Source organism: Arabidopsis lyrata (genome assembly GCF_000004255.2).
Source record: "Arabidopsis lyrata subsp. lyrata unplaced genomic scaffold ARALYscaffold_6, whole genome shotgun sequence".
NCBI classification, from domain to species: Eukaryota; Viridiplantae; Streptophyta; class Magnoliopsida; order Brassicales; family Brassicaceae; genus Arabidopsis; species Arabidopsis lyrata.
In genome coordinates, this window is record NW_003302550.1 from 3720986 (window position 1) to 3740300 (window position 19315).

At 37.4% G+C, this 19315-nt stretch overlaps 5 protein-coding genes across 9 annotated transcripts; 3 read left to right on the top strand and 2 right to left on the bottom strand.

Moving 5' to 3' along the window:
• Positions 1–103: 103 nt before the first annotated feature.
• Positions 104–1448, bottom strand: LOC9309466 (non-specific lipid-transfer protein-like protein At2g13820). Its single transcript, XM_021022835.1, has 3 exons — positions 1041–1448; positions 841–891; positions 104–370 (listed from the first exon to the last, which is right to left on the bottom strand). Exons 1-3 carry the CDS (start codon positions 1372–1374, stop codon positions 222–224), a joined length of 534 nt encoding a protein of 177 aa, XP_020878494.1. The 5' UTR covers positions 1375–1448; the 3' UTR covers positions 104–221.
• Positions 1449–2016: 568 nt separating this feature from the next.
• On the bottom strand, positions 2017–4160 carry LOC9309467. Of its 2 annotated transcripts, XM_002873353.2 has the most exons (11): positions 4054–4160; positions 3909–3953; positions 3768–3823; positions 3618–3678; positions 3492–3528; positions 3301–3375; positions 3147–3199; positions 2994–3054; positions 2822–2904; positions 2515–2727; positions 2017–2284 (listed from the first exon to the last, which is right to left on the bottom strand). In XM_002873353.2, exons 2-11 carry the CDS (start codon positions 3933–3935, stop codon positions 2135–2137), a joined length of 816 nt encoding a protein of 271 aa, XP_002873399.1. In that variant the 5' UTR covers positions 3936–3953; positions 4054–4160; the 3' UTR covers positions 2017–2134. The 2 variants fall into 2 exon arrangements, with proteins under 2 accessions (XP_002873399.1, XP_020878493.1); XM_021022834.1 differs by lacking the exon at positions 4054–4160 and having other exon boundaries at positions 3492–3523; positions 3909–3951.
• Positions 4161–4350: 190 nt separating this feature from the next.
• On the top strand, positions 4351–6899 carry LOC9309468 (CD2 antigen cytoplasmic tail-binding protein 2). The gene is made up of 9 exons (XM_002871321.2): positions 4351–4531; positions 4869–5058; positions 5183–5308; positions 5392–5565; positions 5706–5835; positions 5925–5966; positions 6110–6281; positions 6431–6508; positions 6681–6899. Exons 1-9 carry the CDS (start codon positions 4458–4460, stop codon positions 6748–6750), a joined length of 1056 nt encoding a protein of 351 aa, XP_002871367.1. The 5' UTR covers positions 4351–4457; the 3' UTR covers positions 6751–6899.
• Positions 6900–7104: 205 nt separating this feature from the next.
• Positions 7105–11632, top strand: LOC9307438 (potassium transporter 7). Its single transcript, XM_021022833.1, has 10 exons — positions 7105–7604; positions 8113–8341; positions 8443–8691; positions 8804–8854; positions 8965–9225; positions 9396–9448; positions 9565–9679; positions 9806–10060; positions 10148–10670; positions 10931–11632. Exons 1-10 carry the CDS (start codon positions 7314–7316, stop codon positions 11478–11480), a joined length of 2577 nt encoding a protein of 858 aa, XP_020878492.1. The 5' UTR covers positions 7105–7313; the 3' UTR covers positions 11481–11632.
• Positions 11633–12126: 494 nt separating this feature from the next.
• LOC9307439 (calmodulin-binding transcription activator 1) lies at positions 12127–18391 on the top strand. 4 transcript variants are annotated; one of them, XM_021022832.1, is made up of 13 exons: positions 12132–12378; positions 12807–12926; positions 13253–13368; positions 13508–13596; positions 13929–13971; positions 14089–14218; positions 14404–14457; positions 14593–14879; positions 15374–15838; positions 16167–16855; positions 17016–17598; positions 17696–18040; positions 18128–18391. In XM_021022832.1, the coding sequence occupies exons 1-13, from the start codon at positions 12333–12335 to the stop codon at positions 18248–18250; spliced, it is 3090 nt and encodes a 1029-aa protein (XP_020878491.1). In that variant the 5' UTR covers positions 12132–12332; the 3' UTR covers positions 18251–18391. The 4 variants fall into 4 exon arrangements, with proteins under 4 accessions (XP_020878489.1, XP_020878488.1, XP_020878490.1 ...); XM_021022830.1 differs by having other exon boundaries at positions 12127–12254; positions 14404–14879; XM_021022829.1 differs by having other exon boundaries at positions 12130–12378; positions 14404–14879.
• Positions 18392–19315: the final 924 nt, after the last annotated feature.

The following is a 19315-nucleotide window of genomic DNA, read 5'->3' on the forward strand; positions in this document are numbered from 1 at the left end:
GATGGTTTAATGGCTCATTATGATTCAATAAAACAAAATCTAGAAATAGCCACCAGTCAACTCAAATAATAAAAGTTAAACAATGTGTGTGACAAAACAGAAATTAAAAAAAAAACAATTCTTAATGGAAAGATGATACGTCTTAATGGAATTATTGAAACATCATAACTAATGATAAGCTACGGTCTAACTCTCGACTAGAAGGTTAGGGCTGTCGGGTTTTAGATACGGGGGAACAACATGGCCAATGCGGTACTGATTACAAAGGAAAAGCCAGAGATTGGGATCAATGAATTTCCTTTAGAAGGGCTTGGAGCTGGAGCAGAGGATGGTCCCCATCCTGATCCCCATCCAGCAGAAGTAACTGGAGCTGTCACACAAACATAACAAGACAAGAGTCAAAAACACAAAACCAAGTCTGACACACCTTAAAAGCTTTTGAGAGGGAGAAGAAGGAGATAAATCACACAACTATATATCAAACTTAACAAAATGGAGATTTTGACAAAAGCTCTTCTCATATTACATGATCATGGCACATTACATAGAGATCACATCCACACAAGCTTTAATATTTTATTTTGTCTTGATGGTCACATGATACACATGAAATTGAAATTATCTTAAGACGAAAAAAGACTAAATTTTTATTATGAAGACAATTGACTTTTACAATTCCCCTGCTTTGTTATAACGCCAACCAAAACTTGATTCAAGCAAGAAGTCCAAAAAAATTCCATTTCCCTTAACAAAAAAGATATTTTAGATGGCATGATAAAAAGCAGATTAAACATATCAATAAGTGATTAAGAATGAATCAACAAAAAGAAAGACAAATACCTTGCCCATTAGCAGTAGGAGGAGTAGCAGCAGGAGGACTAGCAGGAGCCACTGCAACCAAAAAAAAAAAAAAAATCTCTATTAACCAGATAATCATATATATATCTACAGAAGAAATTAAACCATAATCTGATTTATCGTAAGGATCATAATCCATAAAAATCAAGAAGAAAAACAGAGATATGAAGGAGAAATCTAACATGCATCACAAGCTGACGCCGGAGGAGCATTAAGTTTACAAACAACGGGGAGAGTAGTAGATCTAGTAACGTTGAGTTTGATTCCCAAAGGTGGGTTCTTCAACCCTTTGCATAGACATTCCGGTTTCGTACCGAGAATAGTCTGGAGACTGGAGCAGCATGAAGCTGAGGGTGTATCCGCCGGACCCCCGATCGTTATAAAAGGTAAACATGGCAACAGGGTATAATTAATGGTGTCACACTCGTCGGCTGGTACAATGTTTCCATGAACATAAGGAGAGGAAACAGAGAGAACGAGGAGGAGAAGAGATGTCGCGGTGGAGAAGAAAGCCATTTTTTTTGTTTCTCTGTTTTGGTTACTGCTTAAGAATCGAGAGAGAAGAGAATGAGAGTTGTGGTAAAATGAGTGAAATGTGCTGTGTTTAAATATGGGTTTTAAGTCATAGAGACGACGTCGTCTTTGTGTACACGTCATGTGTAACGCGTAATTTTTGGTTCTTTTCACTGTAAGATTCTTGCTCATTTTTATTTGGATTTTATCCTATATTTAGAGCTTTTTTCTTCTTTTTTTTGGTCAAAATATTAAAAGTTTTTTATCATCGAAATTAACGTTGTTACCAAAATGATTAGATTTGTTAGAAGAATACAGAAGAAAACAAAAAATAAAAATGTAATTTCCTAAAACGCTTTTCTTAAAGTAGAAGGATTTGTATTCAAACTTTGCTCCTGCTGTAACCTTCTGTCAAAAATCTAAAAATGGTATAAAACTTACCATTCATACCAAAAAAACAAAAGTTCACATGTCAAGATTTTATTTTTAACTATCTTGGGTTTATATGTCTAAAGACTAATTATTAAATATAGGAAACAAGTTTTATCATTTTGCATACAATTATTCAGTGGGTCAGTTTCTCATTGTATTGGAGATTTTAAGGGATTGGTTCAAACTTCAAATGTTGAAACCACATGCGTGTTATTGTTATCGAAAGTAAACCAAAACTCTTTTTTTCTTTCTTTCTCAATGTCAAAACTATGAGTTCTTTCGAATAAAAGAATGAAAACAAAATTGATGTAACAAAAATAGTTAAAGAATATCAAATATTTTCGATATTTTTCAAGATTGAATCAATATCAGGAGTCAAAACTGCATGCTTGTACACATCTCCAACCAGACAGCAATTCTTCTGCTCTGTGTTAACCACCATTACATCTTGTGCAAACTCGCTCTTCAACCCCGGGCTTACCTACACCCCATTCCAAATCTGAATTAGACTTTTACTACAATTAAACTTTTTCTGTATTCGGAGAACTGAAACCAGGTCCAAACCAAACTGACGTATACTAGAATCAATTTTACTTAGGTTAAACATGGATTCAAGACACTTACTAGATATTGGCCTAGTGTTGTGCTGGTTCTACGATATTCGAAATGCTACTAAAAGGATGAAAAATACGGGTATGAGAAGTCACTCACATCGTAAAGCACTTCACCCAGTTTCATCTTGACAGCACCACTTTTGTAGACTAGTAGTTTGCCCATGAAACCTTCTGGCAAGGCTTTTAAATCAACAGTCTTCTGAACGGGGCCTCTGATATTTGGCTTTGTTTCACGGTTTTCTGTTGGTGTTGATGCCAAAGGAACAGAAGGTAACCTCATAAAAAGCATTTTCTGTTCTCCACTATCTTCCTGCCAACAAGTAATCCACAATATGTAACTATAGAGTTTCTAGAGTTTGTGTGTGAGTTTTGGTTATCGAATTTTTATTTGTAATGTCACTAACCATTAGACCAAGATTAGCAGCTGTGTTAAGTGAATCTTCATGATTTCCTGCAGCCTGCATAAACTCCTCCACGTCAAGAACCTCTGCAAGAATGAGTATCATCTTAAATGGTAATCAAGAATCCGTTCTCACAAAGATGTTTCTTTTTCTTCTCAAGCAAATATATGAATACCTGGATCGCCTGCATACGGTCTCCTCATTGGAAGTGTGATCGGGTAATAGCTGTAGTAATCCTGTGAGACAATCCAAGAGCTAATTATGCATCAACATTATCGATATACGAGTTCAAGATATAACTATAGGAATGAGTTACTGTTTTACCGACCCATGGTTCTTTATACTCTATCTCCTGAGTAGAGGTTGATCCATAAGCACCATCTGCACAACAAACATCATGTATCAACACCGCCGCCGACTTATCAGCTTGTGATGTGTTGTAAATATAATTGCCTTTGTTTTAAATAGAAAAGAAATCGTACTTGATCCACTGAGGTACTTATTTGATGTGGTTGAATTCACCACTCCCCCCATCCAAGCAACTCGAGAAGCAGGAACTATAAAATACATGCCAAAAACTCAATCAGTGTTTATCAAAGTGATGTTTTTTACAACTAGATAACATAGCAAACAGAGTAAGATAAGAGTCTGAGTTTCAAGTTAAAGACACTACCTTTCTTGTCCGCTTTTGGCTTGCGCAATGATCTTTCCTAAGGCAAACAAAAATCAAAATTAAAGAGAACTGAGAAAGTAAGAAACAAGAGCAACACACAATTTCACTCAACGATAAAAAGCTTACATTAACTCTGCGTAGCAATTCCAAGGCTTGTGCACTATTACTATCATTCTCAACTACTTCACTGCATTCAAAATTCAAAAGTTTCAGAAGCAAATTTACCAAAGAACACGTCTGTTTATGTTAATCAGATCAGTCATTAGTGTTGCTTACGGTTTAACTTCAGGTTTTGGCACACGTTTTGGGGGAGCTTTTGGGGCAAATTTCATCTGCAGAAGAACTCAAAAACGAAACTTTAGCAGAGCCAAATATTTTATCTAACATTACAAGGTAATGATGATAGCAAACACAAACCTTTCGTACTGGTGGTTTCTGCTCCATTGCGATTAAATTCAAACACTTCGACCAAAAAAAAAAAAAACCCAGAAGAACATTTAGTTACGAGTATTCGATTAATATCTTCAAACGAAATTCAGAGAATTACGAATTAGAAGCTGACCTGCGACTCCAAGACTGATCGGCGATCGTTGTTCAATGACGGCGAAGCTTGAGAGAATGAGGATGATCACCGGTTTAGAGAAAGAAAACATATAAATTAGGGCCTTTGTTTGATGTATCAAAACGGCGACGTTTTAGCGTAACCATTGGGAAAAAGTAAACCGGTAATGTAAAGGAAACAGACGATAGTACAAACAAGTTCCAACCGTTATTTTAAGGCCCAGACGATAGTACAAACAGCTAATGTGCGCGCTTTTTTAAGGCCCATTATTCGGCCCAATAACAGGGCCCGTTTTGTATACGTCGGCGAGTGTTTAAGCTTTCGTCTTATTTCTCCTCGACGCCGATTAACACCGCCTGGAAATCTACAAATCGTCGTTGTTCTCGTCTAATCAAGCTGCTCCAATGGCAGAGAGTTCGTCGAGGAAGAACCTTAAACGATCCTTCTTAGAAGATGAAGATTCCAATAAGCAACCTCCGTAAGTTTTCAATCTTTTTCGAAAACCCTAATTTCCAATTTTGTTCTGCTAAGCCTGACGATACGTGTTTTTTCTTTTCGTGATTCAGTTTTAGTGTAGGAAAAATTGAATTAGTAGCTCTTTTATCTTCCCTCTGATTCTCTCATCTCCTGAATTTTGCTAGAGTTAGACATTGAACCTGAAATTGAATGCGGAACATATGATTGTCTTGAACTTGGGATTATTAATCGGTTTTGATATTTGTCTCAGTTACAACTTGAGTTTCTGTGCATACGCTATAATGTGGATTATGGACAAGTTGTTTGGTTATCTTTTAATGGAGGATTCTCTCTGGCAGCGAAAAGCGAGTACGGTTTCCAAAGGGTAAAAAGTCGAAAGGTGAACAGCTCTTAGAGGAAGAAGCTGTAGCCCGCCGCAAAGCCCGTGATGCTGCTAAGGAGCGTGCACATATTCGCAATCAGAATACTGCTAATCTCTTTATCGAAAACGATAATGACGATATTGATGCGGCTCAGGAGACTTATGAGGTAGGATTTCTACAATCCTTCTTTGTTTGTTAACTGTTCTTGGAAGCTAATTGTGTCTATTTCCAGACGTCAATGATGTTTGTTTGCAATAAGAGTTATGCTGATGTGATTTATTTCATTGTAGGATGATGGGAATCGCACAGAAGATGGGATCCAAATTGAAGCTTTTAGTCTGGACAGAGAGAAAGAAGAAGGTTACTTTGATGCTGATGGGAACTTTGTAGAATATGTTAGAGAAAAGGAAGTCAAGGTGCGAAGTAAACAACTTTCATTGTAAAGTTTAGGTCCAAGATATTTTGTTGATTGTCTTACATTTTATGTGCATTCTTTCAGGATGCATGGCTTGACAGTATTGAAAAAAATCCGATGTATATGGGACGATCTGCTGCAAATGATACTGAGAAGGATGAAGATAGTGGGAACGAAAAAGTAGCGGATGATCTTTCTCAAGATGAAATTGGAGTCAGAAAGAGGCGCATTGCTAATGTCCTTGAACCAGGAGAAACGGTGAGACTCATTCTGGGTTTTGACAAGTTTTTGTTTCAAACATGAAACATGGATTGTATTAGTTAAAAATATCACCTTAATATAGCATTGTTGGTTATACATACTTCAAACACGTAAAACAAATCGGGTTCATTTTACAGGTCCTGCGAGCTTTAAGGAGGTTGAAAGGGAATTCGAATAATCGCAAGGAGAAGATGACATCTGAGACAAAGCTTATATTTGATCAGCTTACTGAGGATGCGGACAAGCTTATCGAGAACGGTGACTACAGTAAGTCTCTAATTACTTATGCTACTGTGACAACAAATATGATGTCCTCCATCTGTTAATTATTTGTTCCTCTTTTTTATGTATTGAAGATGTTTATCATGAGGAGCAAGAAGTTTTCCAACGTGAAGCAGGTTAGAGATTCTAATGCTTTTTTTAATATCAGCTGTTGATGTAGCTAAGACACCTCTGCTTTGTGATATTACCTTTTTTCACAACATTAGGGAACAATTGGCTTTACTTTTCACATTCTTCTTCTCTATGTTGGTCTTTTTAGAAGGATATGAGAGACTAGCTCAAGCGAAAGGAAATGGGACTGCCAATTCAGAATCTTGTGATATGTTTGGCGATGATGAGGATGCTCCTGAACCTTCCTCTGATCTACTACCGTCTGGCTCCATCTCGGGCACTCAGCTCAATTCTGATTATGTGTTTGATGAGTCTTCAGGGTATGTTTGTATATACACTCCTCTCTGGCTCTCTTGTTGCATCAGTCAGGTTTTTGTCTGAAGTATTGTGTTGCTAGCAATATTCATTAAGTATCATGTTTATGAGTCTCATATATATTTATCTAAAAGTATTCTAAATGGTTTTGCAGGTACTACTACAGCAGTAGCCTTGGTTACTATTATGACCCTAACACTGGACTTTACTGCTCGGCAACAACCGGAAAATGGTAAAATTTACTTAGCATGAGTTTAGTACTTTGAAAAGCCATTACTAATCTCTTTGTTCATGTGTTTTGTCTTGTAATCATCGTATGTATGTCAAGAGAAATGACTTCAAATTCCGGATCCGATTCTCACTTTACTTCCACTTATCTGTTTGATTACAAAATATGCGTGCAGGTACAAGTACGACGAAGAGACTAAGGAATATGAAGAGGTGGTTTCTGAAGTTGCTACTGAGGAAGTCTAATTTTCTTTTGTCTGTACTTTTAACCAACACAGAAGGTCTTGAAATATTTCCCTTGTTAGACATGTTTCTTTTTCAGTTTGAAAAAGTTAGCACATATACATGAGTTTATATAAATATATTTGGATTTATAGTTGAGAAAATTATAGATATGAAGGTAAATTTGGTTATAAACTATAAACAAAATCTCATCATTGTACGAACAAAATCAGCTGTGAAGAAAGGAAACGAAAATATGAAACAGAGGTTATCAGTATTCCTCACAGTATTAAGTAAGAAAGGCTCAAACTAAACGTTGACCAATAACACACAATCTAACCGGTTCAGACTTCCGGTACAAAACATGTCAGCTTTTGTATTAGACTGGTTCAGCAGCGAAACTGGTAAAGCAGAGATTGAGAACATCGGCATGAATCGGCAGGGAATAAACAAGACATCTAGTTGAGAAATCTCTTTGAGCTCCTGAGAAATTTTGATCGGATGCGGAACTCTAGTTCTACGATTCTTCTCTTTTGATCGATCCTGCGAATCTTTATAGCCTTAATTGCAATCGAAGGGTTCTGAAAATGGCTGAGGAAAGCAGTTTGGAAGGTTCGGAAAAAGAAGAGATCGATAGCTCAGGTGGTGGTCTTGGAGATATGGCATCCATGGATTCTATCGAGTCTCGATGGGTTATTCAAGACGATGATGATTCCGAGATCGGCGTTGACGATGATAATGATGGATTCGACGGTACTGGTCTCGAATCCGATGAGGACGAGATACCAGAGCATCGCCTGATCCGTACTGGTCCACGTGTTGATTCCTTCGACGTGGAAGCGCTTGAAGTTCCTGGTGCTCCGAGAAATGATTACGAGGTGATTGATAGTTTCCTGTATTACTGCATTTCATATCAACATATATAGCCATGGACTGGCATGATGACTGTCTTCTTAGGTATCTTAAATAGTATAGTCATTTTTAGCTGTTTTTGCCAGAGCTCGGATACGAACTAGAAAGGACAACTGAATAGGGAAGTACCATAAGAGATCAAGTGGAAATTATTTTAGCATTATGTGGAGATTATGGATTATAAATAGGAATCAGGATTGCTTTGTGACTAGCTAGTATGCGATTCTTCCAAGTTTCAGTGATGGAGATGGGCTCATAAAACTATTATGGTTGTGTCCTGGATGCACAGTCTGGGAGCAGTGGATATGTGTTTTCTAATTCCAAAGCTTAATTACGGCTACTACGTTTTGCAAGTTCTGCAGATAAAGAATGATGGATGATCTTAGATCTAAGATCTATGACTTGTTTTTGTGAGCCAGTACTTTTCTCTGCATAGTTAATCGAACTTCTATTTGTGTGTTTTTACTTTGCTAGGACTTGACCGTTGGGAGGAAAGTCTTGCTTGCATTTCAGACACTAGGGGTTGTCTTTGGAGATGTAGGAACCAGTCCATTGTATACGTTCAGTGTAATGTTCAGTAAATCACCTGTCCAAGGAAAAGAAGATGTCATTGGAGCACTGTCACTAGTCTTATACACCTTACTTTTGGTCCCCCTTATTAAATATGTTCTTGTTGTTCTATGGGCAAATGATGATGGTGAAGGTATGATTTAGGCTATTCTGATCTCCTAATCATAGTCTTGCTTTGAATCTTCTCTGTACATACATACGGTGCCAACTGCTTTGATTACTTATGTTATTCAGGTGGGACCTTTGCGTTATACTCATTAATCTCTCGTCATGCCAAGATTAGTCTTATCCCAAATCAACTTCGCTCAGACACCCGAATTTCAAGTTTTAGACTGAAGGTGCCTTGCCCTGAGCTTGAGAGATCATTGAAATTGAAAGAAAAACTTGAGAATTCATTAATTCTGAAGAAAATTCTCCTCGTGCTAGTTCTTGCTGGAACTTCCATGGTGATTGCCGATGGGGTTGTAACTCCTGCAATGTCAGGTTCTTAAATATCCTCTTCTAAGTATGTTCATAGGCATGATTTTGTTTTATTGAACAGGGGGTTTCTACTACCATATGGACTTATCTGAATTACTTGATTTGCATAATGCAGTAATGTCAGCTGTTGGTGGACTTAAGGTCGGAGTTGATGTAGTTGAGCAAGGTAATGCAGATGATTTTGTTATTAACTTTGAATTTGTTTGGTGCTAGCTCTTTATTTTTTTCATTGTATTTTTTGCTATTGTTCAGCTTTCTCTTGTTTCTTCTTTGCAGATCAAGTGGTGATGATTTCAGTTGCATTTCTGGTGATCCTCTTTAGTCTACAAAAATATGGGACGAGTAAGATGGGACTAGTAGTAGGTCCTGCCTTGCTTATATGGTTCTGTTGCCTTGCTGGTATTGGCATTTACAACCTAATCAAATACGATAGCAGTGTTTTCAGAGCATTCAACCCTGTCCACATCTATTACTTCTTCAAGAGGAACTCTATAAATGCTTGGTATGCACTTGGAGGTTGCATTCTTTGTGCTACAGGTAATTTTCTCACTTTTGCTGGATGCTTAAATTTCATTAGAAAATGAACTAGATTACTCTTGTAGCAAAAGCTAACAGAACCGAGTAAGCCTTTTTATGCTGAATAATCCGCCTGATATTGTGATACTTTCTTTTTTAATTGTTCATGTTATATAATCTTTATCTTTCAGGCTCAGAGGCATTATTTGCAGACCTTTGCTACTTTTCTGTTCGATCAGTCCAGGTAAATGAAGAGTAGAATGGCCTTTGGCGGCTGATGTTTACCTTTTTCTTTTTGTATGCTACTTTTTTGCTCTAATTTTCTGCAACTTTAATTTATTTCGTAGTGGTTTTCCGCAGCTTACATTTGTGTGTCTTGTCCTGCCGTGCCTCATGTTGGGTTATATGGGACAAGCTGCATACTTGATGGAGAATCATGCGGATGCTAGTCAAGCTTTCTTTTCATCTGTTCCAGGTAAATTTCAGCTTCTTCCTTCAATCAGTAATATACATGCCTCTTTGGCAAACGAAACCACTTTGATTTCCCTGCAAAGGCTGTTCTTGTGGTGCGAAGTTATTAATTCATCATACTGTTCTGTAGGTACTGCATTCTGGCCAGTCCTTTTTATAGCCAACATTGCGGCTCTGATTGCCAGTCGCACAATGACGACTGCGACATTTTCATGTATTAAACAGTCAACAGCTCTGGGTTGTTTCCCTCGTCTCAAAATTATTCACACTTCTCGAAAATTTATGGGTCAGATTTATATACCTGTCCTAAACTGGTTCCTGCTTGCCGTCTGCCTGGTCGTCGTCTGCTCAATCTCAAGTATCGATGAGATTGGAAATGCATATGGTAATAGTTGTTTTCTCTGTTTCCCTTGTCTAGCTTCGGTGATCCGATATGCTTCCCCCGTTTTGATTTTTTTTTTCGATTTCCCAGGGATGGCTGAGCTTGGAGTGATGATGACAACTACAATTCTAGTGACGTTAATCATGCTTCTTATATGGCAGATAAACATCGTAATCGTGATTGCGTTTCTGGTAGTTTTTCTCGGAGTGGAATTAGTCTTTTTCTCATCAGTCATAGCGAGTGTTGGGGATGGAAGCTGGATAATATTGGTCTTTGCCGTAATCATGTTTGGTATAATGTATATTTGGAACTATGGAAGTAAGCTCAGGTATGAAACAGAAGTCGAACAAAAGCTGTCAATGGATTTAATGAGAGAACTTGGGTGCAACCTGGGAACAATAAGAGCTCCTGGTATTGGTTTGCTGTACAATGAGTTAGTGAAGGGAGTACCGGCAATATTTGGCCATTTTCTGACTACACTTCCTGCAATCCATTCCATGGTCATTTTCGTCTGCATAAAATATGTCCCGGTTCCAGTTGTACCACAGAATGAGAGGTTCCTCTTCAGACGTGTCTGCACCAAAAGCTATCACTTATTCCGTTGCATTGCCAGGTTGGTCTTTTTTCCCTTTCACTGCTCAAATTTTCATGGTTCATATAGGATTAGATTAGACTTTACGTAGAGATTCTTACTCAAGTCTGGAGATCTGATATTTCCTTCTCTCTTTTTGTATTACATAGAGAAGTACGTCTTAGAGCCACTGTAGATTCCAATTTAGCCCACAAAAACATATTATCTCTTTCATTCTGTTCCATTTCGTTTCTGAACAATCGAATCGAATATAAACACTCCTGGTGTTATATGTGCTGAAGGTATGGTTATAAGGACGCAAGAAAGGAGAACCACCAAGCATTTGAGCAGCTACTGATCGAGAGCCTCGAGAAGTTCATCCGAAGAGAAGCTCAAGAACGTTCCTTGGAGAGCGACGGGAACGATGATTCAGACTCAGAGGAAGATTTTGCAGGTTCTAGAGTCGTAATTGGCCCCAACGGAAGCATGTACTCAATGGGCGTCCCCCTTCTCTCTGAGTACAGAGACTTAAACAAACCGATCATGGAAATGAACGCTTCATCTGGTCACACAAACCACCATCCCTTTGACGCATCATCTGACTCCTCTGTATCTGAAGCCGAGCAAAGCCTGGAGAGAGAGTTATCGTTCATACACAAAGCGAAAGAATCAGGGGTGGTGTATCTTCTCGGGCATGGCGATATCAGAGCAAGAAAAGATTCATGGTTCATCAAGAAGTTAGTCATAAACTACTTCTACACATTCCTGAGGAAAAACTGCAGGAGAGGGATTGCAAATTTGAGTGTGCCTCAGTCGCATCTGATGCAGGTCGGTATGACATACATGGTCTGAGCATCTTCTTTCTTCTTTTAAACGTAGTTTCTTTTCGTGTCCATAGATTCAAATTTGTATGTTGCGTTGATGTTTTTGCATTGTTGTGAAGAATTATCTGAGTATTTGACTACTCCAATCTATAGAGCAAGTAGAGGAAAAAGCTGAGCCTATATTGATTTCAGGGAATTTCGTGGTTCCCCGAATATCACCTCGTTCCATAGATATCCTTTTTGCGCTATGATTTAGGAACCTGTGATAACGAGTCTGAAGCCTAGACTCGAAACCACAAAGGAAAGGCTAGTCCCCACTGCGTATCTCATGAAAGTGTCTAATGTTTAAATGTTACAATGATGATGATGATGATGATGATGATTGGTATTCACTTGGCTTCATCGATGGTCATCTATGATGGATCTGATAGACTTAGATCTCGACTATAAATCTCCACCGCCGGGAGAAAGAGAGGGAAAAGACATTTGACATCAATTTTGAATAAGAAAAAAACTTAATAATAAGAACTTGACTTGATTGCCTAAAAAAAAAAAAGAGGACTTGATGGGCCAGACAAATCTGATATGTATACGTGTCGAAGTTTTATTGGTGGTTACGTGGGCCAGTTTCAGTGTTTATAAACAAAGCGATATTTATTTCGGGTTCTCTTCTTCTCTCGGTCTCGCTCCAATAAGAGATTAAAAAAAAAGGAAAAAAATCGCTATCGTTTTCACACCTGGATATAGCCCGAAACCAAGGAAACAGGATTATAAGCTTCTTAGTTCATGCATACTCAGATCGGTTAGGGTTCGTTGATTCTCTCTTTGTGATTACGAAAGCTTGAGATCTCTTTTGGTTGTTTTTTGGGTTTATTCTTCTATGGTGGATCGCGGATCTTTTGGCTTTATTAGTCCTCCTCAATTAGGTCTCTTTCTCTTTTCCTTCTTCACTGTTTCTTTGGTTCCTGTGGTAGCTTAGATTACGTTTATGTTGCCATCTTTTTGTTTATCTAGCTTCGATATTTGGTAGGCGAAGGAATCTATCCCTTGTCCTTCCCTTCCATTAGAGAGGAACTTAGCTCACTTCAGTTTCTTACTGGTGTTGTTGTTCCACATGTTTCTCGAATTTTTTTGTTTGTCTGCTTGATCTTGCGATGAAATAATGTATTTATTTCATTTTCAATTGAAATTTCTGCGGTAAGGCTGAATTGCTCTGTTACATTGGGGATGTTCATATTTTGTAGTGGTAGCATAATAGTTTTAGCGGTTGTTTAGTTTGGGAGATTATTTTACTCAGAGTCCACAAAGTGTTAGGAGTAATACATGTTTTGCTTTTACTTCTATGAATTCGCAGATATGGAACAGTTGCTGTCAGAAGCTCAACACAGGTGGCTTAGGCCTGCTGAGATTTGTGAAATTCTTCAGAACTATCACAAGTTTCATATAGCATCAGAGTCTCCCACCCGACCCGCCAGTATGTTTGTGTCCAAGTTCCCTTGTTTCCTGTTGCAATTTATATCTTATAAAGTTATTGGGTGCATGAATGGTCACTTTGTCTTCCATTATTGAATACTACTAGGATTATGATGAATTTTATTTATGCATAGCAGTCAAACTTTTTGCATTTATAAAGTTCCACATGTACTGGCTTCAAATTATACTTGCACTGCTCTAATTCATCCTTTGTTTTGTTTCGAAGAAGAAGTAGACTTTTTGTTACACCGCTTTTTAGTGACAACAATCTTTAGTTTTCAAAATATCTTTTCCCTGTAAACTGACATTATCTCCCCACCCATATAGGTGGGTCACTCTTTCTTTTTGATAGGAAGGTGCTGAGATATTTTAGGAAAGACGGACATAACTGGAGGAAGAAGAAGGATGGCAAAACCGTAAAAGAAGCTCATGAGAAGCTCAAGGTTAGAATTTTCTTTAGTGTCTCCTAAATAGTTTAGTGTTTTCCAATCATGGAACCTGTTACTTGGTTCTACTTCTGGATTTGTAAAAAACTAGTTGATAATGTAATGTATCTAATTTTTTTAGAGTAACATTATATAGGTAGGAAGCGTAGATGTGCTACATTGTTACTATGCACATGGGGAAGGCAACGAGAATTTTCAGAGACGTTGCTACTGGATGCTTGAACAGTGAGTCTGAGTTTGTGCACATTTCAGTTTTTTTTTGTTCTGTGTGTATACTGACCTTCTAGATTGGACGGAAAAAAATAGTGTTTATGATCATAATTTTGAAGGTGCTATTATAGAGAAACCTCATCTCATTGGGTTTTAGTTGCTACTTTGTCTTTGTTTTCCTTTGGATATCTGAGGCCTTCGTGGGTTAAGTGTGGAACATGAAAATACCAACTGGGTCACTATTTCCATGCAATCTTTCAAATTCCCTTGTACGAGTTGACTTTGCTTCTTGAGTGTGTTTTCAGTTTTGTTCTTATATACTCTGTTTTATGCTTGTATTGTTACAGAGATTTGATGCATATCGTTTTCGTACACTACTTGGAGGTTAAGGTATAACTCGTCCTGTCTGTGCTATTACTCCATCATTTAACATTAAAATTATCTTTTGTAGTGTAGTTTTCTACTGATAATTGTTCGTAAGTTTATTTTATATTGTTAATTATACAGGGCAACCGGACCAGTATAGGAATGAAAGAAAACAATTCAAATTCTGTAAATGGCACAGCTTCAGTGAATATTGATTCAACGGCAAGCCCAACTAGCACATTGTCATCATTATGTGAAGATGCTGATACCGGTATTCTTTTTCTATTATTTTGTATGTTTGGTACTTTGGTATCTTTTGTTTTAAAATATAGTTCTTTCCACGAAAGAATCATCGATTTTCATCCTACTTTGTGAGGTGTGATGATTTACATATCATTACATGCTCTTGGCTGTGTGTGTAATTTTCAACACCACCTTATATCAGTTTTGGTGCAGGGGATAGTCATCAAGCAAGTTCCGTCTTACGAGCATCTTCTGAACCTCAAACTGGTACTTCTCAAATAAGAGAGAAGCAGGATGTTAGCATATTAAATTCTTACTATCAGAGCTCTGCTTTGGTACTCACCTCTCTTTCTGGTTTACTGTCTGCATTTTTGTTAAGAAGGCCTTTGTTTTCCTGTTTAGGAAATCGCTATGGTTGGACACCAGCTCCTGGCATGCGTAATGTTTCACAGGTTCATGGGAACAGAGTCAGAGAAAGTGATTCCCAGAGATTAGTTGATGTTCGAGCTTGGGATGCCATTGGGAATTCAGTGACGAGATACCATGATCAACCTTATTGTAATAATTTGTTGACTCAGATGCAGCCTTCTAATACTGACTCAATGCTTGTGGAAGAAAATACAGACAAAGGTGGGCGGTTAAAGGCAGAGCATATCAGAAATCCTCTTCAAACTCAATTAAATTGGCAGGTAGTGTACGCATGCGTATTATAATTATTTATTAAAGAGCTATGCATAGATATTATTAGTGAAAGTATAGAAAGAAGCGTCCATGGATGTTAAGAATTATACAAATGGGAGAGATGTATTGTGAAGAAAAAGCATAGAAATGTGTTATGATGTCATAGCATAGCATACTTCGGAGCTAAATTAGATTTATGTATGTTTTACATGTCTTTATTAGCAATTTTCTCAGGGTTGATATTTCTGTCATTGACGTATTGTAAAGCTAGTTGGTTGAAGTTGAATTTATCTGTCGGTACTTACTCTGAAAAGGTGCATTCTATGCCTGAATCAGTTTTACCTTGACCTCAGATAAGAAGATGAAAGACATCGAATACCTACTTTTGTTAAATGGCTCCTTCCCCTCTATATATTGTAAAGTTATTTATTTAAGCTCGCATGATTATTATCATGAAGATTTGTTTTGAAGTGCTCTGATTTCGAAATACTCATCTCTGTAGATTCCAGTTCAGGATGACCTACCATTACCAAAAGGGCACATGGATCTGTTTTCACATCCTGGAATGGCTGATGACACTGATCTGGCGTTATTTGAGCAAAATGCACAATATAATTTTGAGACATTTTCCAGTCTCCTTGGCAGTGAAAATCAGCAACCTTTTGGAATTAGTTATCAAGCTCCTCCTTCAAGTATGGAATCTGAATTTATACCTGTAAAGAAATCATTGTTAAGAAGCGAAGAGAGTTTGAAAAAAGTCGATAGTTTTTCTCGGTGGGCTAGTAAAGAACTTGGCGAGATGGAGGATTTGCAGATGCAGTCTTCACGTGGAGATATTGCATGGACCACTGTTGAATGTGAAACTGCAGCAGCCGGGATCTCCTTGAGCCCTTCTCTCTCTGAGGATCAGCGTTTCACCATAGTTGATTTTTGGCCAAAATGCGCACAGACTGACGCAGAAGTTGAGGTAACTTCACTGTACATATTTGGAAAAATGGTTTGGTGATGTACCATTCTGTTCAGATGGTTAAGTTTTGTTGATCCATCTTCCGAATGATCTTTTCGGTTAAGACTTTGAAGCAATTGCAAAATATTTTGTGCTATATTTTCAACTGGTTAGTAGAGTTTGAAATCTCTTGTTGAATTTCATGCAGCAGTTTCATTCTGATGATCCTGCTTTCTCATTATTTTTATTAGTAATGCTTTTTCCGTTTTGCTGATCTCTTTTAGCACTCTGTTTTCATTTGTTTTGTTGTTGTGACTAAGTTCTTTTTCATGTATCACTCTATCTGCAGGTCATGGTTATTGGGACATTTCTGCTTAGTCCGCAAGAAGTAACAAAATATAACTGGTCATGCATGTTTGGTGAAGTGGAGGTTCCTGCTGAGATTTTAGTAGACGGCGTTCTTTGCTGTCATGCTCCACCGCATACAGCTGGTCACGTGCCCTTTTATGTTACATGTTCCAACAGATTTGCTTGCAGTGAAGTACGAGAATTTGATTTCCTTTCTGGTTCTACACAAAAAATTGATGCTACTGATGTTTATGGTACCTATACAAATGAAGCATCACTTCAGTTGCGGTTTGAGAAGATGCTTGCTCACAGAAATTTTGTTCACGAACATCATATATTTAAAGGTGTTGGGGAGAAACGAAGAAAAATCAGTAAAATTATGTCACTAAAGGAGGAGAAAGAGTATCTCCTTCCAGGGACATATCAGAGAGATTCAACCAAACAAGAACCAAAAGAACAGCTTTTCAGGGAACAGTCTGAAGAAGAACTATATATATGGCTCATCCATAAAGTGACTGAAGAGGGCAAAGGTCCAAACATACTGGATGAAGATGGACAGGGTATTTTACACTTTGTTGCAGCGCTTGGGTATGACTGGGCCATTAAACCGATGCTAGCAGCGGGAGTTAACATTAACTTCCGTGATGCCAATGGCTGGTCTGCCCTTCATTGGGCTGCGTTTAGTGGCAGGTATGGACCTCTATCTCACATTTCATCAATTTTCTTTGATCTTAAAATTATGATTTGAGATTTTGCATTTCGTTTAAGATGCTCACATTTATGCTTCTTCAATTCTATTACTTGGTCAACATTGCCATATCAAACTAACTCCTTTTCCTGTTAACTATAGGGAGGAAACTGTCGCTGTGCTTGTCTCTCTAGGTGCTGATGCTGGGGCATTGACGGATCCATCTCCAGAGCTTCCATTGGGTAAAACAGCAGCTGATTTGGCTTACGCAAATGGACACAGGGGAATTTCGGGTTTTCTTGCAGAGTCTTCCTTAACTAGTTATCTTGAAAAGCTAACAGTGGACTCAAAGGAAAATAGCCCTGCCAACTCTTCTGGAGCAAAAGCTGTTCAAACAGTCTCTGAGCGAACCGCTGCTCCTATGAGCTATGGCGATGTACCAGAAAAACTTTCCTTAAAGGATTCACTTACCGCTGTTCGTAATGCTACACAAGCGGCTGATCGTCTCCATCAAGTATTCAGGATGCAATCATTCCAGCGGAAACAGCTGTCTGATATCGGCGATGATGACAAGATTGATATCTCTGATAAGTTAGCTGTTTCTTTTGCAACTTTGAAAACTAAGAATCTAGGACAGGGTGATGTTTCTCTTAGTTCTGCTGCCACCCATATCCAGAAGAAATATCGTGGTTGGAAGAAGAGGAAAGAGTTTCTTTTAATCCGACAAAGAATCGTTAAAATTCAGGTTTGCCTTTCATTGGTTTTTTTCTCCGCCTTTATTTCTTTCCATAAGTCTTTTGTCTGGTTTCTCATTGCTGGAATCATATTACATTTACCTTTAGGCTCATGTGAGAGGACATCAGGTCCGGAAACAATACCGAACAGTCATCTGGTCTGTGGGATTACTCGAAAAAATCATTTTGCGTTGGAGACGCAAAGGTAATGGCTTGAGAGGGTTTAAGCGCAATGCAGTCGCCAAAACCGTGGAACCGGAACCGCCTGTATCAGCTATATGTCCCACAATCCCACAGGAAGATGAGTATGATTATCTTAAAGAGGGAAGAAAACAAACAGAGGAAAGGCTTGAGAAGGCTCTGACTCGGGTGAAGTCAATGGTTCAATACCCAGAAGCACGGGATCAATACCGTAGACTCCTAACGGTTGTCGAGGGCTTCCGTGAAAATGAGGTATCAAAGACCCATAACATAGATATGCATATCATCAGTTTATCATTTAATTTTGTTGAACAATCTTGTGATAAATTGTTGTTGCAGGCTTCATCAAGTGCATCTATAAACAATAAAGAAGAAGATGAAGTCAACTGTGAAGAAGACGAGTTTATTGACATTGACTCTCTTTTGAACGATGACACATTGATGATGTCTATTTCTCCTTGATTTTACATTCTGACTCGTATTCATTTTTCTTCTTTTACTTTCTAACTTTATTTCTTCTCTGTAAATATAATAGTTGATATTTACCGTTTAATTTATTACTTTGGATTGGAATAGAACATGCACTATCATTCTCCTTTCGTCTTCAAGGTTTTTTTTCTATTTTTCATTTATATAATATATATTCCTTCCGTTTCGTTTTAGTTATCGTTTTAGGTTTTCAATGCAAATGTTTGGTAAAAATTCTAGTATTATTTTATTGTTTTAATGTTTTGGCCAATGAAAAAATTTATAAGATATATTAATAAAGGGTAGAACAGAAAATTTAATGCTTTTCTTAATTTGTGTGAAAAAATTCTAAACGACAACTAAAACGAAACAGAGGAAGTAGTTTTTTTTGGTTGTTATGTATCATTTGGCTTTTTCTCGGCTAATATTATAATAGCCAAGTGTTGGATTACTCTGGTGTACATATTTGTATCCGTCCACACCCACAAAGATTTGAGAAGCAATAAGAAATTCAATATTCTTCTCTTTATTAGCTGTTTACTAGAATTCATACATCAATTTTTTTTTTGGTCAAACTCATACATCAATCATATTGTTATAGAATTTATATATTGGTATAGTTTAAATTCGAATGGTAGTATGGTATTGAGCTAACTTTTTAAGGTTATACATCCTGGTTGACATGCCATTCTATCTACCAAATTTGGCTTTGTAAGCCATTAAAGTAAAAAAAAAAAAACTTAACTTGGATTTTCCTATAAACTGAAGATAAAATTGGATTGACGGGCAAGGCTACAGAATATGGAAACTTAACAAATAAATTATAGCAATATATTTTTTAATTTTTTCATTATTATATTAAGGGTTTTGAGTGGCTTGACTCATTATTATATTATATTAAACTCATTATTTTTCATTAATTTTTAATACATCATTATTATATTAAACTCTAATTTTCCACAGTGGAAAAGTTCATTAAGAAAATAAATGGCCAACAAAAGAGATTAAAAATCGTAAAGCTAAATCAAAACGAGTAATAAACTCATTAAGATTAAAATT